Below are 26,495 nucleotides of genomic sequence, written 5' to 3'. Positions count from 1 at the left end.
TAAAAAAATATATATATATATTAAGATTTTACATAAGATAAAATTCTCATTTAGTTTTTTTTTAATATAAAATTTGATCATATATTCTTCAGAAGGAGAGTAATCTTGGTAAATGGACATACAACATTAGATTTGTTTACAGTTTGCGTTGTGATTGTCAGGTGGATTATGAAGACTGAAAAATGACCCGTCAACAGTTTTTGAATCTCCAAACTCTTATTTTCGGAAACCCAGAAGAAAAAAGGAGACAAGGAGCTGGCCAAACGTTGGCATCATCAAAAATAGCCTCACCTCATTAGAACCTGTCTACTTCCCTCCTGCTATGAAACACTCATCCATATTTATCAGTTGCATAAGAGGGAGTCCTCGTTTCAGAGTATCAAAGAAAAACATCTTTACTTAGGATGAACGAAGGACAGGCTGCTGCTGAACTTCAGTCAGCATTCGTCCCTGATGACCAGCAGACTTGACCCATTTCTAACCATTAAAAAGACAAAAAAGGAAAAAAAACATTCTGCAGCCCAAAATATTACACCCCAGATATGTCACATGTGCGTTTAACCAGCATCTGCAGCAGTTAAAAAAGAAAATCCACAATGATTTAGGAGGTACCACATCATCAACATGTACATCATAACTGCTGAAGAGTGACTTTGTATTGTTGACCCAACAATGACAAGTTGTCAGTGTCTTCACTGAGCTCACAATCACAGCCTAATGAAACCACAAAGAACTCCTGATAAAATACTGTCTTTCTTCCTTCAGTCTGCACTTCATCAATCATCCTATTAATTGAATCGTAATGGGATTAATCATGTACTGTCACGCCTGCACTTGCTGTGGTTCTGTGAAGACGCTCTTCTCTCCCACTTGTTTTGCACCCACGGAGTTTAATTATCTATGCACAAAAATAAAATGAGGGATGAATAGCGTTGGCGCCGATCAAATGTTAAGATGTAACTGAATCTGCTTTTATTTCAGTGGAGCTGAGGAAAAAGTAAATTCTTGTGAAGTGTGAATTTTGCCTAAATCCTTGTGTTTATAATAGGACACTGTGTGATACCAACTCGTCGCTGTCCTCGGCACCGCACAGAGAGCGAATACTGAGAGGTACAGCCAGTTTTCACAAACACCTCCAACATGACAGACGATGGACGAGAGCCTGCGAAGGAGAGTGTAAAGTGCCTTTGCTTGCAAATGTCTGTCTGCCTTTTATTTATAGTTTCTGTTGAGAGGAGCACTGATGCAGCTGCTAATGAGGAGGCAAGGGGAGGAGAGAGAAACGCCAGATGTACTATGATGCACACTCGGCATTTAATGAAGGTGATGGGGGAGGCAACGGTTGAGGATGCGAGGAGGGAGGGGGGGGAAAGTGTGAACGGGGGAGGAAAATGGAACATACCCATAGGCCACACCGGCAATGGTGCACTTCTTGAACTGCATTACGTTGCAGGTCAGAGTTCCGGTCTTGTCAGAGAAAATGTATTTCACCTGTTCGGACAGAGAAACACAAATGAATGCTTCATAAACAGACAATTTATCCTAAATGTGAGAGACACTTCAAGTGAACATTAGAACACTGAAACATATAATTTGAACTGCATTGTTTACCTGGCCTAATTCTTCGTTCAGATTGGAGGTGCGGGCCATGGCAGGTGTGTTTGTGGGCTCATAGAGCATATCAGTGTCCTGAAATCAATAACAGAAGAACTTGAAGTGTAACATTATTTCAGAAACAAAAAAATCTGGTGCAACAGAAGTTTTCATCAAAGTTAATTTCACATCATTGCTGACAGTAAAAACAGAAAAACCCCAAACAACTGATGCTTCACTTCACTCCCAATGGTCACTATGCCCTTAAGAAAATACTGAACCAAGTGGAGTTGCGGGAAGAGAAACCAACTGAGAACTGCCCTAAATGTTGCTAAAAATTACTTGCCAGGGTTTCATTTAAAATTTAATGAATAAAAGGGGCTGAGAATAACTTTGGGCAAAAAACTGTATGATTCCTCAGCTGAGATATTTGGTGGGGTTGACCTAGTTACGAAGTACATATAAGTGCAGTATTTTCTTGGTGCTTCAAAATATGTTTTTTTGGCTTTTCTATGGTCTTTACAGGTGTGAATACATGTTGTTTACTTAAAAATATTTAGTAAAAGCAATGCTATGCTACTTGTACACCATCATTTTATTTTGATAAATGTTTACATCTACGGTAGTTCTTAACCGTGCAGTACTCAGGATTTGGTTTCTTTGAGGCAATGCATCAAGTTGTGAACACAACAGTAATAGAGGTGACATGGCGCATGATTATCAAACAAAGACTTCTCTACACAGCTATGGGGCAACATTAACATTAATTTAGAGTCATGTCCATGGTGACAATCAAATTTGTTTCTTTGGTAACATGTCAGTCTGGTGTCTTCATACGCTGGAAGATGCATCATGAGCAAAATAGGCAGTCAACACCATGGCAAGGCATTTACAACTTGAAACAAAAGTGCACCGAAGACAGTCTGCAAAGCACAGATTAAGTATTCTGATGTTTCATAAGTACCACACTTAAGGATCCAATCCTGTCAACTTGCAGGGTCGAAATTTCCACAACAGGATTCTTCTTCAGAATCAGTTTCGTATTCAAACATGAATGGATGAATTAACCAGTATGACAACTTGCCATTATTTAGCGTAGAGTAGTTTTGCTGCGTTTGAGCAAAGGTGTAGGTTAGCTAGTGAGCTCGAGTAGCATGGGAGGACAGAGAGACTGGGACTAAGGACATCCACGCATTCTATAGGAGGCAATGGTGAAGAGTTAAATGAAAGTCATCTTGAGGCATGAAAGGATCATTTTCATGGAAAAAAAATCTTCTAAATGTCTATCTTTGACACACAGAGATACATTTTTTTAAAGGTTAAATCCACAGCTGGAGACAGACTTTGCTCATTTATGTTCACTAGCTAGTTACTGGACTCATCTGTCGTCATTCTGGTGCTGAGTATGGACTGCATGTTTTTTTTTTTTTCCAGGTTTGATGAAAAACCAGCAGTACCTTGAAACAATGCTAAAGACAGCGGCAAGACCTTATTAAACTGTGAAGAGGATAAAATGCTCTGCACTGTAGTGCATGATTAATTGCGAGGGCTCACTGCCATCTCCCATTTGACATAAACATAATTTGATTCAGTGTTAACATTGATTACAGCAGTGTAGTGTGCTATGTAGAAACAGTCACCACCCATCTTGCTTTGTGTATGTAGCGATTAACTGTGCTGCAAACATTTTCCTCTCAGACATTTTGCGCTCAAAGCCCGCAATAATATAGCACATTACATGTCCTCTTTGGCATATTTCTTTCTGGAAAGTATGGAAACACAGCGTTAACAACATCTAATCATTGTGTTCCTTTTGAAAGTCACACCTATGAAGAAAAAAGTGTATTTATCTCAGATTTAGAGTTTAGTTCAGTTCAAGTCTACAAGGTAGCTTCAACTCACCCAGTTGATGAAAAAGGCTTGGATGAACTTGATAACCTCTAGTGTGACCAGGAGACTGATAGGTATCAGGTTGTTGAACAGGATAATGAAGGTGAGGAAGTTGAGGCCAAAGTTAGCCGCCCCGCCATCTATCAGGGGATGAGTTTTGGACAAAGGGAAGTGATACACAGGAGACTCGTCAGTGCTGATCTGCAAATATCAGTTAGTTAAATGAAAATGCCCAAAGCTACTTCCAGCCAATTATTAACATTATCCCAATACAGAGAATGTTTTGGGCTAATGTCATGCATTAGCTGGAATTAACCATTTCTTCCACCCAACCTCATCCTCTTACAACTCAACCGATTAGCAATCCAATTTAATGTCCCAAAGATTTCAAAGTAGCGAACAGGGACTGAAGTATCTCAAATGTCATTAGTGTCACAGCAGCAGCCTTGGCATCCAGCATGATCCAGGCAATGAATTCCACAAAGCACTATGCAAAATGATGTTGGTTCCCCCGAAGCCCCAAACAATTGGCAATGATCAACATGTAAGCCCACTGACACCAAACATGAAAACAGGAGGGATGTGATTTACCTTTCCTCAGCTTGCAGGAGTTGCAAATGTTACCTTCCTCAACCCAAGCCTTGATCTTAGCATAGCGGTTGAGAGGGCCAGCACTTCCCCATGACAGAACAATTGCAAAACAAAAAGCTGAATGGCACAAAGAAAGTGGCAGAATGGAAGCTACTGCTACAACAACACAAACAAGAGGGAGCACTTTTTCAGAAGTGGGGGGGAAGACAAACGTATCGGATGCTCTCAAGACAAAGGAGGGAGATTCAGTCCATAGCACATTCTCAACCAACAAGGAGTGGAAAAGAGTGGGTGGATTATGTCAGCAACAAAGTTTGGGTGTTAATGATGATCACTACATCACCTCATTTCACTCATTTCTAGAAGCCAGCTCATTATGTTACACAGAAATGCTGCTAGTAGATGAGAGAGTGACACTGGATTGGACCAGTAGGGAGCCATTAGAGAAACTATCAAACCATAGCAAACCAGGACATGCACAGGTAACATACATATTTTATTTTTGTTTATTCAAGCCAGTGAACATAAAAAAATTTCTAAATTCACATAAATGTGACTGTAAATTCTTATTATTATTATTGAACGACTCGTGTTTGCACGGCATGTCTACATTAGGGTGACAAAACCACATCCCTTCATGCTAAAAGTAGAAGTGGGACAAATATGTTTTCACCACGCTGTCAGTTAAGCCAGCAGTAGTTTGCAGAGACACTGCATTAATTCAGTAATATGGTGATAAGTACACAGCTATCTACAAAAACTAACTGTGCTCACTGAGCAAGCTGTGGCTGCTCACACGAGGGCAAAATAAATAAGCATACATTTTAGCACTCAGAGCCTGCATTCATTAAGTTGTCACAATGTATGTGTGTCTGGCATGTGTAATTAAAGCCTTCAGTGACACATGAGCTTGTGTGATGTGCGGCTGACTAAAACTAAGACTAAGACTCGACTGCACCTGTCTGTATGAGTGAGTGAAGTTATAGTAATTTAGGAAATTACATCGAAAGTTTAAGATGTGACAATCTCCCCACCTCTCTCTTTTGTCACAGGTTGGATAATATGCACTGGACAGAGTCTCAACAACTCCTTATGGAAGTAAAATCAGTCTCAAGATGGACGCTTGCTTTATAACTTACACTCCCCTCACCGGTTTGACATCGGGTCTTTTAGGTGTGAGTTTTAATGCCACTTAGGACGATATTAAAACCCTTACAAAAAACAGTAGAAGCCAATGCAACATCTCATCAAAAGGGACAGTGTAAGTTGTAATGCAAGCTTGAACTGACCAGGGCACAACCTCTCCTACACAGGCCTATCAGGGTACAGAGTAATGGCCAGAGTGTCACGATAATCACTTTGCATACCAGGTTCAGAGCTTCATCACAACAGACCAAATGTCAGAAACTAAGCCTTTATTTTGCATTGGGTTAATGTCTGTAATAGTAACTTAAAATAGAGGCATTTTCAACGATGGGTTGGAGAATACATGTAAAAACCGAGCAGGTTTTCACCTCTCCCCCTCCTCTCTCTGTCTGTCCTTTGAAAAATCCACACAAGAAAAGAAGGCGGCAGAGGCATTTAGAAAATGTCAGCTCGTGCCCCTCGGGTTGCACCACATGTTGTGTTCGAGCAATAAACACGTATAAGCCTCCTGCTATGAAAAGCTTCCTGAGCACAACCTCATCTCCCTTGCAGTCAAAGTAATTGCTGCTATTCATTTCTTTTAGGAAAAATAAAATGGGGGGGGGGAAGTACGGTCTGAAGCTTGGGAACTGCAAAGCGTTTAACGTGGCACAAAAAAAATGGAGGAAAAGTGAGACACTGTTTTCATCAGGCACTGAAAATAACTAGACGAAGGTATAAGAGAGCTGGAGGGGAAAAACCTATTGTTGGATCCCTGGTATGTGCTTGTCCATGGCATGGGCCCATACAAAGTAGGGCAACCATATAGGGGGCGAGGGTAGGGGGCTTCATTTGCTTAGCATAGGCACAGCTTCAGTAAAGGGTTAGTAAGGGAGGGTCATTCACGGATGGCCAAGGCTTTTAAATGGTTGTTACCTGGAGCTGTTAAAAAAAACGACAACAAAGAAAACAACAAAATCAAACAGAACATTAGAAAGGAACAAAAAAGTACAGCAGCGCAGTGATATTCAACCATTTCTTTTTCAATCAGACTCATTCACAACACATTTATGCATGTCACGGCTGTCTTTTCTCAGTTAACAGGGAATTCACTTATTCCCACATTGCCACATATTTCACTTGTAATGCGAAACATTGTTTAACTGAGGCAACATAAAAACGACACGACACATACCAGCATTTAAGAACTTAAAATGACAAAGAAATAAGCTGATATGAACAAGTGAGACAAAATGTGTGGAATAAGATGTGCAGCATGGGCTGCTGGGACTCTTACAGTTGAGATCCATGTACCAGGCATCATTGCCGTACTGGTACTTCCAGATGGTTTGGCCAATGGAGCAGACCAGAGAGATGGCCAGCAGGCAGCCAAACAGCACAAGGATCTGAAAGTTGGTGATACGCTCCACGTTGGACAGCTTCAGAGGAGGCCGTGTGGAATTCTGGGTAACACATGACAAGACAGTTGTGGTAAAAAATGAAGTAGGACAAATGGTGGAGTTCCCTTTCTGTTCTGTGACAGTATAGAAAATGTCATTTATCTAAACCTTTGAACAGCTTATGGAGCATGAAATGTCTGAATACTTACTGAGAAAGCATAGTAAGGGTTGGTGACATAAAAGCCTGCAGCCTGACATACAGTTTGTTATACTGTATTAATTTAACAATTAGTTGAACACATTTATATTAGCACCAATAGAAAGAAAAAAAATAATGCTTAAGTTTGCTCTCCATTTGTGATAACATTTATTACAGTAAATACTATAAAAATGCTTTACCTGCATGAGCTTTGTGTCATGTCCTGTGTAGACCACCACACCATGGACCCACTGTGTGTTCCTAAGCTGGGCTCCTCTCAGTAAGATCTGGTCTGGACCCAGTGGCACCGTGCTGGATTAAGAAACATCACTGCCATTAGTGCTGAAGCATCTTCCCATCTCACACCGAATCAGTAAGTGCACTAATGCAAGTCTTGACCTTCCATACAAGCTCTGATTTTAGTGTTGACCTTAAATACAACCACTGATGTAAGTCTTGACCTTAAATTAAACAACTGATTTAGGTGTTAACCTTACATACAACCACTGATTTGAGGTAAACCTTCCTGATTCCTTATTGATAAATATGCCAATGGCAACAAAAACCAACAACCAATGTTATAGCACTAAGTAATGTGTATTGACAGGTTTTAGCTACACAGACAGAGCACATCATCAGAAACTAGGTCATTAGTATTTTGTTCACATCAATAATATTTCAAAAACAACCAGTCAAAATATCAGCCTCTATATATATTATGCTGCATTTTTCCATTTGCAAGCTAACAAATATGTCGTTCAGACAAAGAAAATACAGTTTGCAAAAAGATTAATATGGAAATGTGGTACATCAAAACTATGAATCCCCTAAAAGCCAAATGTAACGTCCAGCAAAAGCATTTACTCGAGAGCTTTATTGTGCCAGACTCCTAGAACCAAATCATGATGTCCTAACTGCAGCCATACAGATGGAAATGCATTTTCTTTACAATAGCAAAGCCTCCGAACAAATGTCATTAACTATCACTGAAGCAGGTCCTTTCATTTGTTTAGCTGAAAGATTAAATATTCCCTAAAACCTCATAATGTCCTGCTTCTGGCTCTGCTCCTAGTTAATGGGCTATTGAGTTGGTAATAGAGGCAGAGAGCCAGGCACGACGCTCTACAACTGAGCCCACCTGTGTCCATCCAGGCGGATGTTCCCAACAAACTCGTACAGATGGCGGTTGGGGCTTTCACACTCCATCCGCCCAGACAGACGCATCAGGCTGTCGATTTCCTTTATGTCCGCAGTCATCTGGAGACCCTGTTGATGTAATTAAAGCAATGTTACTGTAACTTGTAAGCTCACATTGTTTGGACAGTAACTTGAATAAAGATGGATGAAATAAGGAAAATCACCTGTCTGATTTTAAGGTTTGTTTCTCCATCCAAGTTCGATGTTTCAATGTAGCACATACCCTGGGGTTCACTGTTGCGGAGGGAGAGGATACAGACACTTGTAGTAATATCACAATAAAGAAGACTGCTAGTCAGTGATATACAACAGTACATCTAACCTCAGCTGTTCATTGTTTTAAATAATCATAACTTTACATAATGTTGTACAGCATAAAGCAAAGAGTACTGATTGGTTCCCAATAAGAATAATAATTATCACTATAAATTCAATCACTGCTGGATAATTATAAACTAAATATGACAGAGAAAGGGGCTACAACAACAATAGCAGAAGACTAAGCACTGCAAACAAAGATGCCAGCCAAAAAGACTCAGGAACATAAAACTAAATCGTTTTATAAAGTTATGTGTTTAGTGTACAGTGAACATCCTTAGGACAGACATAGCATCTTTGTTTGGTGCTGCCCCTGAGCTTAACCGTCACTCAAGAAGGGCTAAAATACACTGCAAAGGGACAGAAAGCAGAGAGAGAGAGAGAGCAAATATCAGAGTGGGGTAACATGAGCACGCAGGCATATCAAGCACAACAAACAAAGCAGACAAACAGGCCTCTGGCAGACTCTGGGCACAGGGACAAAGAGTTAGAGCATGCCGGTAGTTAAGGTGAGCTGGGTCGCTGGTTAGCTACTCCTTTAATAGAGTATTTTTTTCATACTTAAGACACTGAAGCCCTACCACAATCAGTGAGAGGTTTGAAATGTGCTGCTATTAGCCATCAAGTGAGAGCTCTGTGTCATGGAAATGAGCCGAGGTCTTTTGTGATGGCAAGGAAGTGAAGCAACGTGTTGTGGAAAGTTAACAAAACTATAAATCCAAGCTGGATCAACCTTTTCATCTTTGAAGATGACTGCATGCAAACTGTCATGCCTGCAAACTGTTGCATTCAGGGTGCCATACAAGCCATGCAAGGGCAAGAATATGGAAAATATGTTCACACCCAAAACAAAGTCCAAAAAGGAGGAGCATGTGCTCTTGTGGTATAATACTAGATGTCTCCATTCACTCTGAGCAGTGTTAGACGTTTCAGCCAAACATTTCAAAGGGTCTATGGTAAATGTTATGTTGTAAAACAAAATACAACATAATAAAATCACCATATAAACAGCCAACAGTATGACTACCAAACCACAAGTAGAAAAAGTAAAGTGAAAACAAGGAAAGGAATGTGGTCTTGTTGGACTGTGCCACTCCACTATCTGGCTGTTGCCAAAATAATCCCATGCCCCTTTCTTCCTCAAGTGTGTCAGGAGAGCTAAAACGCCTCATTCCAGTAGGAACACACAGCCCCTATCTCTCCCACCGCTGTTTTGTTGGTATTGTTGCTGGTTTCCTGACCTGGACGACAGTATGACGAGGTCAGCCGGGAGGTGATCCCCATTTGCAGCTCTGACTACTTCCCCAACAGCCACCTGATATTACCAACCACACACCAGCAGGGGGCAAGAGAGAGGAGGTGTGGCAGTTGCTCGCACAGGGGGCAGGAGAGGAGAGGATGACAGGGGGGAAAAAGGAGGGATGGAGAGGATGGAAAAAAAAATAGACAAACAGCAAACACATAAGAGGAGAGAGACAACCGTTTCAGTTTGAGGGAGATGAGAAGAGCACAATGATCAGTCCTGTGTGATCAGAGGTATGGTTGGTCATCTGTTCTCCTTTTCACAAAACCATTTGGATAAACACATCACAGCGAAATTGCTGGTTGTGCTTGAATGCTGTGCCAGCTCAGGAATTTCTTTTTTATACAATCCAGGCTTCCCAGTCAGCATTTTGGGGGAAACTGGCTAAAATATGCACTGAAGTCGAAGTAAAAACATCTTTAAAGGTGTGTAGAGAACCACTCTTGGCTGCCTATTAACAGTGGGTCCAAATGGTTTTTGAAAAGGTGAAGGAGGTAGGTAGGTTTATGCCGATATGATTGGTCAACTCTAGTTCAAATTACCACCAACTCACCTAAGGAAGTGATGGTTGCCACATCAGGCTGCAGAGCACTATACCATATTCAAATGCTTAAAAGTCATGTTTTGACATTAGCATTATGATAGATTAAAATCAAGATATTTTAAACCATTTTTACTATACTGACTTGACGTAATATCTAACCATCACTTCTTTAGGGAGAGCTGAGAGAGCAAGAAGAAGAAAAGGAGAAAGAGGGAGAAGTTCCCCCACAGTCTGGCAGCAGGGTGGACTCCAATACCTGGATGATAAAATGACAGCATCCGCAGGAACGAAATCACTGCCATTTACTCTAATAATATCGCCCACTTCGACCTGTGAAAATAAACTGGTTACTGCTGTGGGTTGCCTATAAAACAGCATAAAAGAAAACACGAGCTGAACATTAGAGGAAAAATCCTCAGCTGGGAAGGAAAAAAGGTGAGTACATTGAAGTGCCAAAACAGGGTACAATACTGGTGAGAAGACACACTGACAAAACTGCTGGAGTCTTCTTTCCATTACAGCTGAACTTTGCAAAACAGGTACAAGCACAGATTCAATCATTCAGTGACTTCAGCAAAAGAAGAAAATTGCATTTGAAATAAGCCATGCGATACTCAAACACTGTATTTCTTACAGAATAAAAAAATACATTACAGCTACACAAAAGGATTACATAAAATGCATAATACATAACAAAACTATTTTGGTTCCAAAAGCATTAAGACTGACACCGTTACTAATAATTACAATCTACATGTTTGGCAAAAAAAGCAAAACACAAGTTAATCACTTTGACCTTATTCAAGCTTCCCAGTAAGAGTAACTATTTAAAGAAATTTAGAGACCAAACCGAAATTTGGGACAGAGGCCGCTTTTACAATATGCATGATGAAGATGCAAAAAGCATTAATTATTTAAAGCTCAGCTTTAAATAAAAAAACTGAACTGAAGCGACTTTTTCATATCAGCAAGTAGCACAGTGATTTCCTTCCTGCTGTGATGATTTCAGTGTATGACTCGAATGTTTTCTTTGGTACAGTAACAGTGTATTTTGATTATCAGAGTAGTCGCAGTTGATGGAATCATACAAAAACCCTTTAGCTCATTCTTTAGTACCTGCGATATAATACTCACTTTACTTTAGCTGCTTTGTGTCTAAGTATGTGATGCAACTAGGTTTTCTCTGCAAAAACTAATGCATAACTGTACATCTAACTGCAGGACTATTTGTCTGCTCATTTTAACACATTAAATATCCATTGTTGTACAATTATCAGCCTGGGAGTTGAAGTGGTAACATGTTTACAGACACTACATATGCTGTTGTTAATTTAGTTCTGAGGAACAAATCCACATTTCCTTCCAGTAACAGATCCATTCGTATAGTCTGTCTCATAAATACTATAGCAGAAACAAAGATTCAGTTTATACTGCACCGCTACATGCTGAATGTTTCTTCTAACAGAAGGAGCAGTACTACCACTCAAGTGTTCTGCACTGCACGATGTTTGTTTCTCCACACCCTCTGCTTTTAGCCAAACTGTTCCAGCCACCGTAATAGAAAAAGTTTTATTATGAAGGAAGAGAGGACGCGGCTCTTTGTCCTCCAGCATGGCCTTGTAATGACCGTCCACATGGATTACTGGATTAATTAGTATATGCTGGATACCAGAGGGGTCAGAGTGTGTATTATGTGTGCATAGACTATGTCAGTGTGTGTTGTGTGTCTGAGGTTTCTACAAGTGACGACAGCACAACAGGTGCTAAAAGAATGAACGATATGCTTGCTGCTCCAGATGAACAAAATGCAAACTGGTTAAAATGACCATTAGTGGCACATTGTGGGTACATACCTTCTCCCAGTGCACAATCTCCCAGGCACCATTCCTCAGTACTGTGGTGGGTAATGACAGTGATGGGGGAAGTTACAGTAAAAGAGAAGGAGGAAGCAACAAAGGAAAAAAGATGAAGAGACACACAGAACAGTGGTTAGCAAGTCTAGCTGCTTGCTGACAATGTAATACTTCCACACCACACTAAATACAACAGTAGGTTTTCTGTAACACTAAGAATGAAGGAGGAAGCATTTTCAATACCTTGACATTCCTTTTTGTTGACAACATTGTCGGCGTTGTGACGTTTCTGTAAGGAAAACAGACCAATATTCACATCACACATGCTATGAACTGAAATACAATATTTAAGAAGCAACGACCCAAAACAAGTAAGAACACATGAGAGAGAATTCTCCAGGTGTAACCCTGGAAGTGCACTATTCCACAAACAACAAAGAAAAGAAACGTATCATATAAAAACTAACTGTCCTAGATTACAAAAGCCTCTGCTTCTCTGATTTTATAGGCTGAAGAAGCTGATACAGTGTATCATCACTGACTACAACAGGAGAGAGGGACACCCAAGTCTGCAGTTACAAGCTGAACAAAGATTAGACTTGCATCGACTGCAGAGTGATATTCTCACAAGGACTACACAACTGTATGAAGCAGTGTTTCGTATAGGGTTGGGTATCATTCATATTTTGATGGTTTTGATTCTGAATTTATATGAATTCCATTTTTCAAGTAAGAATTCCTGATTCGTTGAGTGGCAGGTGGCTTGCGTTATTACAACAGCAAAATCTTGCTTTATAATAAAAAAATCTACTGATATAAAGTAATGTATTGTAGTCCATTTTTTGCATTACATTTTTTATAAATGAAAGACAATAAAACATACAATATGGGACTTTTAAGTTTTTTAGTTCTGAAAGAAAAAGAACACAAAATTAAAACAGTTTCTTTTTCTGAAATTTCTTATATCACCATCATTAGTTGCAGCCTCACAGCGTCTCACATAGTATCTACCACCAAACTATACAAACTATAGTACGTACAGTGCGACCACATCAAAGCACAAATCATCAGCATTGCTTCCTTCATGTCCCTGTTGTTGGCTGAACAGTCATGCAATCAACTGTGACTTCAACAGCTGATTCCAAGGGACAGCTTGTCAGCTAGCATCACGCTGAGTGATAATGTGTTGCAGCGTCCATCTCATATAAATGATAAATGTTTTGTTTTTGTTTTGTTTAAAAGCTACATGTGTTCTACTTGATTAGTAAAGAGAGGACACATCCACTGACATTGCTGCTAATAATCTGTTCACTAGAAGAGAAGACCCAATCTGTAATTACAATTCAATTTAATTCAAAATGATTTTTTGCTTTTTGTCATTCTACGTTGTTCTTCTTAGGGGACAAAAAGTCTTCGAGCTTTTCACTGAGAAAACAGAGATTCTAAAGATGAGGTGGGTTCTATCACTAACATTTGTTAGGTTTCCTCTCTCTCTCTCTCTCCTCAAACAGAATTTCTTATAGTCCCAAAATCATGTGTTTAATACGACTGCTGCTATCAGCACAGTCATATCAAAGCCAACATGGCAAAGTTCCTCTGAGTGTCAGTGATTTCAAACCATAAAATGAATCTGCTCTAAAGGTTTTTTCTTCCTCTTTTGTTTCCACCTTTCTCTTATTTTACGTTCCAGTTTATCACTTTCCTATGCATTCGGTTTGTTCCTTACTGCCATCCCTCGCCACCCTTCCATTTCAGGCTCCAGTTGAATCAAATTTGATTTAATATTCCTGCAACATGCTGTAGTGTCTAATGAATAGGCTGGCTGTGTCACATGGCTTCAGCCTCTCACCAGCTGCACTATGCCCAGAAAAAGTTTGCTAGTAGAGACCTTTACAAAGCTCATTCATCATCCCCTGTGCAAGAGCTGTCAGCTAATTTCATTCACCCACACTATTAGGTCTGGCTGTGCGGACCTTCCTCTATTCAGAGAAGTAGGAGGAGCTGAACTGTATTTGTATCGGTTACGCCACAACTTTTCCAGCCTTTCACCCTTCTCAAATTCGCTGTCCCTGCCTATTTCGCTCCCTCCGTCCCGATGGACATGGAGAAAAGGAGATGTTCAGTATTTAGATGATGTGTGTAATCACAGTGCAGTAGAAGGCGAGTGGTGCGCAGAGGTTATGCGTAAATACTGCAGTATCAGGCCTCTGTAGACTTCAGCCATAGAGGGGAAATATAAAAGCAGGGGAAGATAAAAGCGGCATCGGCAATGTTACCTTGATTAACCTCCTAATCCTGCATAGCTTGAACATAAACCTAATGAAAATGTATGAAGTAGTGAAGGTCATTTTACCATAAAAGGGCTGCAACAAGATTTATTTTGTTCTTTCAACTGCTTTTTTCTTATCAATTTCATTATAAGATTATTAAGAAACTCTGTTACTGAGTAAAAGTGCACCGCATATTATTGTAAGATACACCGCAGCTGTAATTAACATCATTACATTTCAGTTTATGGAATATTTTTAGCTAAAAGAAAGCTGAACTTCCTGTAGCAGAGACATCCAGCAACAAGGTAATGTACGTGCTGTACAGTGTGTGTCTGTGGTGCATGATTCATGAAGTTAGGGGTCGATGCTGCCCTGTCAGGTCAACTTGTGAGGGACAGCGCAGCACAGGGAACAGACATGTGTGCAGGTGACCTTCAGCAATAAAGACGGAGTCATCACCACTCTGTTCCCATGTTTTTCACAACAGGCCAGGAGAAAAAGTGCTGCGCTGGTCCCTTCAGCACGAGACAGAAGCTAATAGTATAGAGTAACTGTCTACTGGGACCTGCATAGAGGATCGCATTGCAGGGTCACTGCAATACAGTAGAATGCAACATTCTCTCACTTAGTTCAGACAGACTTAAGTGGAATCTTGTGAACACCACAGCACATCTATTTTGAATTCAATTTCAGCCTAATAAATTTCACTGCCTTTTTTCATGCATCTGTTCAGACTTGCTCGAGGGAAGACAGTTGTTTTGTTTTGTTAGTACTAACTGTCTTTGTATATGAGCATTCAGTATCTAGGTTAATTGACTGAATGAGTACACCGGGTGCAGTAGCCACAGCTGTGACCTCTGAGTGTGTGTGTATGCCTGTCTATGTCTGATGGAGTGTCTATATGTTGGGGAGTATCCTGCTGTGGTCATATAACCATCACTGCCTCCTCTTTGCTTCACAGGGAACAGTTCAGCACTCAGAGGACACACTGTACAGCAAGAGACAAAACAAAAGCCCTGCATACTCTGTACAGGAGGACTGTCTATTCCAGTTAAGGTATGTCACTTCGAACGAAGACTATTGGCCTGTTCTACTGCAAAATACTTTTTTTTTGAGAGAATTTGATTTTACTTCAATTTACTCTGACTTAATTAATGGCATGCTTAGATTAAAAAATGAACTATCTTCACAATTTCAACACACATGGCCAGATTGTCTGCATTCATTGAGGACCACAATGTTAATAGCTGTGATGTGAGGGTTGCTGTAAACTAAATGCAAATTAGGCCTTCAAAAGTATGTTGATTGCCTTTTGATAGTTGCTGACTGCCTGATTTTTTTTTAATCAGGGTCTTGCTGATGGCCATGTATTAATGCCTGCAATAATGGTGTTCTTTCTGGGTCAGCTAGTGGCTCTCAGGTACTTCTAACACAGAATCACATGACACACACTTTTGTACAATTTATGACACAGCAGGGGTCTGGACTAACCTTGTACTGGAGGAAGTGTTCATACACTCTCCAAAAAAAGGCTGCACTTTCAACCATCATTCTGAGTGCAGTCTAGAGTCCTTAAAACCAGAAAATCTAGAAATAGTTTGGAGTAATAAAAGTCCTTTTCACACTTAATGTATCTGGTCCATGTTTCCCACTTTTTAGTTTACAGGTGGTAAAAACATCCCCCGGGCCCTGATAAACCAACCTTAGTCCAACAACAAAAGGTGGTCTTCGTCTGGACCAAAACGAACCATGGTTTGGTCTTAATAGTGTGAAATTTTTTTGGAGCGATTACTGGACTAGTTACATTAAATAAAGTTTGTTTTTTAACTGAAATATGGTCATACAATATTATATAAAGACACCTGGAACCATTTCCATGTATTTTCAGGGCAGATGAAAGAGAGAGTATATGAGAGGATGGAAGAGCAATGCCACTTGAAGATAAAGAAAATGCAGCTATAGTACAAACTTGCGCAATGCCATAAGAAATGAGAACAAATTTCCTTATATATAATGGGTAGTATTCTGAGTACTTTTCTATAAATTGATCGTCTATAAAACTAGCCAGATCAAACATTGCAAGTATGCATTGTAACAAAATCCTTGGTTTGAACTCTTAGACAACAATGCCCATGAATCACAAGTCATAGATTTTTTTCATAAAAAAAGAAAAGACATTAGAAAATGTTAAACAAAGTATCAAATAATATTTGGAGTTTGTCTTACCAGGTCCTCAATGATCTCCTTTACAGCAGCCACTACCAGGATGAAGAGCAGCGGCACCAGTGTGGTCCACCGACCAGTGGGAGACACATCAGGAATTTGCTATAAAGAAGAAAAAAAAAAAAAAAAAAAAAAAAGCCACAGCAAGAGTTCAGTTCTATAAAATCTGGGCAATTTCATTTCTGGAAATACGGTCTGGTTGCTTTAATAGTCAAAAATAAAAGCCAGTATTCCCCAACAAGGTCGTGCCACAACTCATTCATGTTGCCTAATAGATTCGCTAGCACTCCTTAAAAGGATGACAGAGCCCAAAGGAAAAATGTGGCTCTACAATGTTTTTTTTTTTTTAGTCAAGTTTTTTTCAGCTCATTGGCAAGCTTGACTTAGCTGTACAATAAGAATGGTGAGTATTTCACACAACAAATAGACAAACATTTGCTGGTGTCATAAACAGTATCAAAGGTCTGGTTCCAGACCTATGAACTATCACCACCATTTCAAATTTGTGAACATTCAACTCAAAAATAAATGCCAACTCTGAGGTAAAACCAGAACAAATAACTGTCTTAGTATGATTAGAATGCTCTCATTACCACTGAATGTTTAATCATTTGGCTACTTTAGGCTTTTCAAAATTAAAAGTCAAATGCCAGCATAATTAAAGCCGAGCAGGGCCACAAGAGACAGTCACTGCTATACTGCTCAAAGGAAACTTGAATGAAATAGATCTCTCGTCTTTCTCATCTGCATAGATGTTTTATTCAAGGTCGCAACATTGACAGGGCAGGTAATGAAGATTCACACTGGCTGCTTTTCAAAGCAGCTACTTCAAGGTCACTGGATAAAGCCCTTTCCCATCCTCAGAGCTCTCATGAACATGGGATAGCTTGTCAGCATGAATACAGGTAAAGACAGAAACTGAGTATTACAGAACCTTCCTTTTCTCCATTACCTAATCTTTTCTGGTAAGCTTTGAATGCACGAGATATGGATTTAAACTACTTTGAATCACATAGTAATAATTGGCCATTGAGGTTTGTTCTTAAAAGGGATTAATATTGACCTATACAAGTAAACCACTCCAAAATACCTTGAGGCTGGAAAGCCTTTGTTCTGCTAAATCAAAGCAGTGCCAGTAATGATGAGAAATGTGGCCGTTGTTGGGCTGAAATCAAAACATAATCAGATGAACACTGAAACCTCCCGCCCAGTAGAAGGCTATTTCTTTAACAAATTCAATGCAAAACATCTTCGCATCATCCCTGCTATCCTTTTTGTGGTTCTAAATCATTAGAATATTTGTGTGTGTTGAAGTACAATGGAGTTTCTGTACTGCAGTGTAGTGGTAGGGGTACTAAATAACAGTAATTCATGGCACCGCAAAGTATATCTCATGCATTTCCAAGGCATGCAATATGCAGTTTTAGTGTGTTCAGCCTCGGCAAAGGCAGTTTCCTTTTAAAGGAGGCACACGCAGTATTACATGTATTATTCATTATCAGGATATATATAGTATTGTGTCTGAATGTGTTTGTGTGAGTGAGCCTATCTATGTGCATATGAAATTACAGACATGACGGAGGAATAGGGATGTCTAGGTCACATTAATAGGGAAAAATGTTCAATATGAGTAGAGCAGTGATGTAACTTTAATTTTGGAGTTTGTCGGTCAGCTTCGTATTTCAATGTATGTCACAGAAGCACAGAAATGACAAAACACCGCATCTTACCTGCAAGAGTGCAATGAAGAGAAAGAAGGCGTTGGCTGCCCTCCTGAACTGTGAGTAGAGGAATCGAGGAAGGAAGGTGAGGACATTATATTTGGCTGTGCTGAAGATCGCATCAACGGCAGAGCGAGAGAGCGAGGAGACAAGAGAGAAAAAAAATAACGTTAGTTATCAAAATCTGGTGATATGAACATAGACAAAAATGAGTCCAAAATGATATCAGACTGAAATAGACTCCTTCTGTAAATAAACACATGTTGAGGCATCATACTGAGATAACTCCGGTCATATAAATCCATTCTCAATTACCACCTCTTTGGCACTCAGCCCACCCATTTCAAGAGATGCTTTGTGCTGTAGGGTGTCTGTGTGTGAGGCTGGTGAACAGCAGAGACCAGTGGACTCATAAAGAATAATTAGGAGGACGAAGGGAGCCAGCAGAGGGGGCGTAAAGACCTCCTGGCAGATGTGAGCTATGTTGCCTGTGTTGCTATGGGGTTGTTGGTGGCGGTGGTGGTGAATTGAGGCTGGTGGAGCTCTCAACAAGCCCACAGTCAGACCTCCAGCAGTCTGATTTACAGCTGCGTTAAAGGGCCAGTCAGAGCAGCCACTTTGTGAGAAGACATACACCATGATGTCTGCCAAGCTACTGGCAATGACTTGCTTACTCACGCGCACACAAAAGACGTCAAACATATACAAGCAGATTATCAGAGAATATGGCTTCCAACTCGTCTAAAGGCAACCAAGCATATGGAGCTCAACATCAGCCATAACCCTGTTTTACTTCTGTATATACAGACCGACCAGTATGCCATAGCATAGTTTTCCTCTCACTTCAAACTGACCGAATCTTAACTTCTTGGAAAGGCAAGAATGTAGCATCAATAAAAGATCTCATTAAAATCAAAATAGCATAACATAGTAAAATATCTTTTTAGAGTGTGGAAAAACACCTAGCTTGTAGAAGTTGCTAAAATGTGAACAGGCCTGTTAAAATAGCCAATCTATGGCATGCAGAGCAATTTATTTCCACCACTGGTAACACACAGTGGACAGTTGGAAACATGCTGCATATGTTTATTCCACGTTTGTTAGATTTTTGCAGAATAAATCATGAAAGAAAGTACACGATTTATTTCAGTTGTTATGATTCATGGCATTCTAACTTTGTGGATTTGTGAGTTCTCTCTACTTGTAGTCATGGTTGCTTTACGGTAAAGTGGAAACGGAAGCCACGGTGTGCAAAAAGATGACACCCAAAAACTGCTTGGGATTCAGAAGGTGAAGTCAGTTTAAAGCTTTACATAGGACCCATTATGTGAAATCCAGACTCTCCATTATTTTCCCAGGGTTGTCTCCACTCTGAGAAAAGCAAACAGGAAATAGGAACACTCACTCGCCAGCTTTGGATCTGTCCAAAACTGAAAATTTTCCAGTCACTTAAACATGATTACTTGTCAAACGCTTTTTAAAAATGCATTACTCAAGACTCCATGTATGCTATATTTAGCTACATTTCTGCCAGGTCTCTCTCTCTGTTCTTTTGGCCAGACAAATTTTGCAGAATTAGAAGATAGGACTAGTCCCAGGTTCCATATTTGGGTCATAGAGCTGCCAGGTGTACTTCACTCTGAAGGACAAAGGAAACCTGAGATTTTGTTGACTAAAATGTGGCATTCACACTTAATCACTCGTCTGTGAGACCCAAAGAGACTAAAGTGTCTATTTTTCCGGTATTTTTTTAAAATTCCTTTTTGGTCTGGTTTTCCATAACATTTGAATGTTTCACTGCCTGCATCTGAAACTCCATTGAATTTGAGTCTACCACGCGAGAAATGTTCAGCGAATCACATAAATACAATGAACAAGGGGTTAAGTATACTTTCTTCTTTTCCATGTTGAACAATCTAAAACAATGGTAGCTGATTTTACTCCCATTAGGTTCTCCTTTTTCATCAAGAAGAATAACAGAATAATATTGGACAAGCATTTTTTTCAGCTCTTATAGTATGAACACATATTAAACTTATGAAGAAGTGGAGTAGCCTTGAACTGAGTAAAGAAAAGAAAGGGGAAAAAAAAGACAGCCACTGTCTTAATAGCAGCCTGGTACAGTGACGTTGTCTGGGACGAACTGAAAGCAAGTGAATAAGAGCAAGGCATTGTTCTGACAGCAGCAGAGTGTAATACCAGTCTCCCTGAAGTGCCTGATGAACCTTGTCGAACAAGCTGCAAGAAAGAACCAGCTTTGTTTCATTACACAAGGTTCAATCTTAAGGTTAATCACTTCAGTTTGTGTGAAACAAAATAATTCGAATAACTGAAAAACCTGTAAAAACTAAGATTAACAGAAATTTACAGAGTAGTGTTAAAAATACATTTAGATTCACAGGAGTGTAGAAAGCATTGTAGGGGTTTCCCAAAGGTTCTCCGTAATAAGGTGAAAAGCCAACAAATAGGTGGAGTGAGATATGCCAGGAAAAATAAGGAAGTGGAATGATAATGCAATATGTGGCTTTGTGTGAATGCGAAACAAAAGCGTGGGCTTGGTCAAATGTGTACAACAAGCTGTAGTGTCCTGTTTATTGTTCTAACCTGCAGAATCTACGTAATTTCTGGATTTTATTTAACCAAATGCTAGATGCAAATTTAACTGTTTCATTCTAGTAAGAGTAGGTAATTGTACATTAAGCACAGTCACATACATCACCCAGAGCCTTCATGTTTATAAAAAGTATACGACCCAGCTAGGTATTAAATACATAAGTGCTAATGCATAGTTACAACCACAGTCTATTCCCTTGAGATATAAACAGAGCGCAGCTGCGAAGCTCTGATGCAGGTGAGCCTGAAAGTCATGGTGTTGTCTTTTTTTGTCTTTCAAAGCATTTTCTCTGAGACCATCCTTCTCTTTCTACTAATCATTTTATTTTTTTTCACTCTACCATTTTTTAACAACCTCATCTCATGTAAGGCACACTGTGTCTAATCTCTAGTTACTCCTGCCCATGATCATGGATCTTACATTTTACTTCCTAGCAGTGTGTTGATGATTAAGATAAGAGGTGATCACTTCCTCTCCTCACTCACACAGATTTTAAATTAAATTATAGCTATGAACCAGAGAACAGAGGACATTTCCACCATAGTGACATCATGAACACTGCGGTACGTCACTATGAACGCCTATTTTGGTGTGTATACCACTGCTATTTCGCTGGACTGTCTTCATCTTTCAGCCACACCATCAATTGACACATCACATCTTTTCCGAACAAAACACCAGGATGGAACATTAACACCAGCCACTAGCCAAATTCTCATAAAATATTAATATGGTGGGTAATTTTCAGACACAAAATAATGACTCTGTCAGTAGCTGTTGAGTTTCAAGTCTATTTTTGATAATATAAAGAATTACAAAAAAATCTGTATATTTCTTTAAAATAGGCATTTTTGTATTTCTTTCGATATCCAGACAGACAGACAGACACATACAAACATGGGTTTATTTTAACAGTAAACATAACCTAAGATTTGATCATTTAGCCTTGAGTGAAGCGTTACAGTCAAACCAGATGCCCTGGACTGTGTGTCTGGCTTCATTACCTGTCAATAAATTTGTCTAACATCACTGATCTGGACAGGTGCAGGTGTTTGTGTATCATAGCTCATGGGATGCTTTCATAAATATGATGTGGATTTGGAGGCATCAGACAGCACAAATGCAATGAGATCACCAGCCTCTCTCATCATTACTGTCATGCATTAAAGCCGACTATCCCCTCTGTCTGTCAGCACACAGTAAATACTTTAATGCTTTCCTGATTGCAGACCTTTGCGAAGCAGGTCTTTCTTTTATGCGACAAAAATCTGATTTTAGAGGCTGTAGCCGTAGGAAATGCATATCTGTGTTTTTTGTCCTAATAATAACAAATTATGTATACAAGAAACGCATAAATTAGCCTAACATGTTTTTAATTTCAAATTGCTTTGTTGTTGGTGAACTTTTTTAGTTAGGAAAGTCTTTCCCTCCCTTCCCTGAGAAGGCCAAGCAGTATATTTGTGAATCTCCCTGCTGAAGACAAGCGTTATTCTTAGCCATGAAAGCAAGAATCACATCAACAGTCAATCAACACTAATCAGTCAATTCACACCATTCAGAAGCTTTGTATGAATCACACTGTTATTTATATTATATTTATCAGTTAAATGCATCATAATATATACATTATTTCTATAGGATGCTTGTATAATCAGACAGGTGGTTAGGTAATGTCTGCTGCAGCATAAAGAAGGACAATGCAGGTCTTTTCTTGTCCAACTAGTTTCACCTGTAAATACAAGCACACACATAGCTTGGATAAAGACGAACAACTGGTTTGACCAGTAACCTCCACGGATGAATGGCCTTATGTTTCGTATCCAAGATGTGCTCATATGTGTTTCTTTAAATACACAAAAGAGCAGCAGTCCAACTTTCGTAGAGGGTATCACATTGCGTAGCTTAGTATTTAATTAGATAATAATGCTTTTTAATGACAAGCATGAATATAATATAAAAATCCAGCCAGTATATTGAGTAATATGCATAAATATCAGTCAGTGAAATGAATCGTTGTGTGGTTAAGATCCACTGCACAAGACAATTATAGCCATTTCTGTGTGCATGTGTTATCATGTGTTTGCCTCTGTGTGTCTATGTCTATTTATGTCTTAATTTTTCCTTGTTTTCCACACAAAATATCAATATTTCATGGATATTCAACAGTAAAACAGTTTGCACAGACACTCCTGTTTGCCACAGGATAAGCTGTCAACATCGCCGCAATTAAGCACCTTTACATTAGAACCAGATCTGCCATCAACCAGTGCAGCTGAACAAACAGTCCACAGCAACACTTACATAAAACCATGGTGCCTGCCTGTGATGGGGTAGGAATATTACATGTACATCTTTATGATGGCGAACAGGGAGTGATGCTGCCGTGGGAGAAGGAGATCGAGCGAAAGCAAGAAAAGTGTGAGTGTTTTCTGTGTGCTTGTAAGATTAGATTCATCATTTATCACAGACCTTGCTGCTGTAAGTGTCTTTACAGGTCACTTTGAGACAGCAACCAATCGTGATGAACAAATGAGATGTTTAGAGCAGCCCGCAGCTGTGCCTTCACGTCCTGACGCAAATGTTTGGCCACATTTGGAATTTAAAATGTACAGAGACAAAGAAGAACTCAACAAAAGCCAAGTTAGCTGCAAGCTGTGTATTTTATTGCTGACACAATGCAGTGTTCATTTCATTAATCATATGAGAGAAAACAAAATGGAAATGTTGCAGTCACATCAAAAGGTGGTACATCTAAAACCAGTTGGAAACACTTACTGAGTGTTGTAAACCTGTGTTGCAAACATTTAAATTTCTACACATGCACTAATTGATATCTAATTAAATCTGGAAAGTTTAATACAGTATTGGTATTAAACCATTCACATGCCAAGTGATTCTCTGTGTGATTTAGCTGGAAGGTGGACATCAATAGCCATACATATGCTTCACACCAGTCTAGAATACTGAGGAATGTATAACAATGATCTATTATTCATAATTGCCTTATTTTGGCCATAATGTGTGAGGCGTTTACAGAATGAGATTTAGCTGAACAAACTAACGTGATTTTTTTTCCTTTATTTTTCAGTGTGGGCAGTCTTCCATTGAGTAACTGCCTCCAGCAAGGTCACAAAAATCGAGGTAGGCAGAGGTGTTCTCTGACTGCAAAGGCCATACTAATTAAACTTTTCTGATGTAATACACTGCAATTTCAACATCAAGCACCTAGTACTCCAAATAAAATAAGCGGTCCTGAATGCAAATCCTCAGGACTGTTGGTAACTAATAACAAAACTAAAAGTAAATGTGCTTAATGTAATATCTATCCAACTGTAAAGGGAGGTTAAGAAAACAAAGTAAGGTAGAATCAGCATCCATTGTCTTACGGTTGACTAATTTAAAGGAAACGCATCCTGCAATTCTCTTGCTTGCATCTATTATTTGTCATGTCAATGCATGAAGCTGACCTAACAAATGGAATTACACTATGCACACTTGCATTCATGGGCTTTTTCCATTTACTATTCCTGTTCAGTTTATAGCAGTGCCTGTGTAAGCACATACATATCTCAAGCTGCTCATGCAGCAGGAATGCTAACAGTAATATTCCTTGACAGAGGACGACCTGACCCAACAAACTTGACCTTTAATGCTAAAAGCACTGCACTCTTCCAAGAGGAGCAACAGGATAAAGAGGCCAGTCTGGAATATCTGCTCTAATGCAGCGCTGATGATACAAATCTTGCAGGTATTTATCAAATATCATGTGGCTGGCGGTGCTGTTATGGATGCACATGTGGAGCAGCTCTCTCTAGTGCACAACAGAAGTGGCTCTGTACACTGTTTTCACTATGGTGGATGTAATTAAAGAAGGCTGCAAGCAAAATTTTAACATAAAGAATATTTTAAATGAGTCTGCCTTTTTCTAGTATGGCTGCAAAGAAGGAAGTAAATTATAGAGTTCACAAAGTATCTAACAAATTTTCACTTCAAGGCATTCATTGGAACATAATCTCTGCAAGATGTGTCCAAAGGGCCTTTAAAATGTGTTCAAAATTTTCAAGATTTTTTGCTATTGGGAAACTCTCACCAGCCTGACATTTCAGTGGCCGCTAAACAGTCAGAGCATGACTTCATTCAACTGTTTTGCTTCCAGCTCTGAAGGTTAATGTCAGGTTAAAGGCATGGTTTGCTGCTGGTCACCATGAAAACCACTGATGGCCTCTGGGTTGCCAATACCAGGGCAAAAATAGCCGCATCTTTCCTTCAACAGCAAAATATTCAAACAAAAACTCTGAGTGAATATTTAAAGCAGCTGACAGAACATTTGTTTTCAGTGGCACAGGAAAAGCATGTTCCCCTTAAATAATTACACTGGAAATGCTGGATATTAAGTATTGGCGGTCAATCTTGTGTGGCTGGTATGAAGCCTTTTTATTTTTAATGGTCTAAAAAAAACAGGAGCCAATACTGATCCGCTGAATATTAAAACCCTACAGTCCATGTTGGCTTCACCTAAAATCTCACAGAGGAGATATATTATTTGTTGCTTATGTTGCATTCTGAGTTTAGTGATAAACAATACTGCGTTTGTCCATTGTTTTGGTATTTCTTTCTTAGGCGCCATTGTAGCTGCATTGAGAACAGATGTCATTTTGTTTCCCAGAGACAGAGAACAGGCAGCAAAGAGCACAATTTCCAGCTCAGTGTGTGTAGTTGATCAAGTTAAGCTATGAATGTGGGCCATTTATCTTTACTACATGATAATCACTGAATGCAACTTGCTTCATAATTTTGATGTCCAATCCTCCATCAGTTCATACAATACACGAACATTTCCCTCTCAGCACATTTCTGTAAATAATCTTCTTACCTGACTCGATTGCTGCAAAACTTTGTGAACTGTGGCTGGTTGAGGTATATCAGTCGGGCATCTTCTTGGTCAGCCAAGGAAGTCTTTTCTGATGTGTCCTCTGTCTTTTCATATCCTGCAGAAATAACATTTTATACGTTAAAAAAAAAATGCCTTGAGCACAAACAAAGGTAAGATGAAAAGGTGTTTTGAAGTGTTTCAGTCGGTGCATGTCGAAAAGTCCCCAAAGGAGTCTTTGGAGTCTGAAAGTCAGTAACTCTTCCACTCAGAGAAATCTATAGAGTTTAGTTGACCTTGATGCTTCAGCTGACTTAGTCTTATATTATACAACTTTTTCTATATATCTTAATGTAAGCCTGTTGCCACTGTGTTGGATAAAGTTGGCATTGTGAGATTATTTCTTGGAATACTTTTCCAATAAATAAGTCTGGCACTGCAAATTACGTTCAACTGTGTATAGCTAAAACACAATGCTTGGATTTCATTGCAGCCATGATGGAGTGCACAATATATGAGTTCAACTGTTAATAGTAGGTTACAATCGGAATGCACTGAGAAGACATTTGTAATTTGATGAATGCCAAACTTGAATCAGCTCTGGAGTCATAATCTGATGGCAGTATAATGCTCAAATTATTATCTTAATGGAGTGAGATGGTGCTTTGGAAAATATAACAGCGGTCCTGCCAAATGACATGTCACTGATAATATACTTCTTATTACTACCGCCACAGTAAAATGCCAACTAGGAGAAAAACCTTGTTCTATAATAAGACAAGGA

General features: G+C 39.4%; 1 protein-coding gene across 5 annotated transcripts in view; it reads right to left on the bottom strand.

Annotated features, from left to right (window-relative positions):
- Window positions 1–26,495, bottom strand: part of atp8a1 (ATPase phospholipid transporting 8A1) — a 105,071-nt gene that overhangs the window by 61,259 nt on the left and 17,317 nt on the right. For 3 of the 5 annotated variants that reach the window (XR_008603771.1, XM_055016787.1, XM_055016783.1), the window contains exons 2-14: window positions 25,715–25,829; window positions 18,237–18,336; window positions 16,510–16,608; window positions 12,257–12,302; window positions 12,014–12,054; window positions 9,555–9,628; window positions 8,160–8,229; window positions 7,937–8,064; window positions 6,999–7,110; window positions 6,497–6,662; window positions 3,496–3,623; window positions 1,612–1,689; window positions 1,403–1,491 (exon numbers count right to left, since the gene is read on the bottom strand). Coding sequence is in view for 4 of the 5 variants with exons in the window: in XM_055016787.1 (XP_054872762.1) it covers window positions 1,403–1,491; window positions 1,612–1,689; window positions 3,496–3,623; window positions 6,497–6,662; window positions 6,999–7,110; window positions 7,937–8,064; window positions 8,160–8,229; window positions 9,555–9,628; window positions 12,014–12,054; window positions 12,257–12,302; window positions 16,510–16,608; window positions 18,237–18,336; window positions 25,715–25,829 (1,246 nt within the window). In the remaining variant the exon portion in view is untranslated. Of the gene's footprint in view, window positions 1–1,402; window positions 1,492–1,611; window positions 1,690–3,495; window positions 3,624–6,496; window positions 6,663–6,998; window positions 7,111–7,936; window positions 8,065–8,159; window positions 8,230–9,554; window positions 9,629–10,416; window positions 10,491–12,013; window positions 12,055–12,256; window positions 12,303–16,509; window positions 16,609–18,236; window positions 18,337–25,714; window positions 25,830–26,495 lie in introns of all 5 variants that reach the window. The other 2 variants (XM_055016784.1, XM_055016786.1) reach the window with 1 other exon arrangement.

This window comes from Amphiprion ocellaris, chromosome 13, assembly GCF_022539595.1.
Source record: "Amphiprion ocellaris isolate individual 3 ecotype Okinawa chromosome 13, ASM2253959v1, whole genome shotgun sequence".
Classification (NCBI taxonomy): Eukaryota; Metazoa; Chordata; class Actinopteri; family Pomacentridae; genus Amphiprion; species Amphiprion ocellaris.
This window is presented reverse-complemented; position numbering and strand designations above follow the sequence as displayed.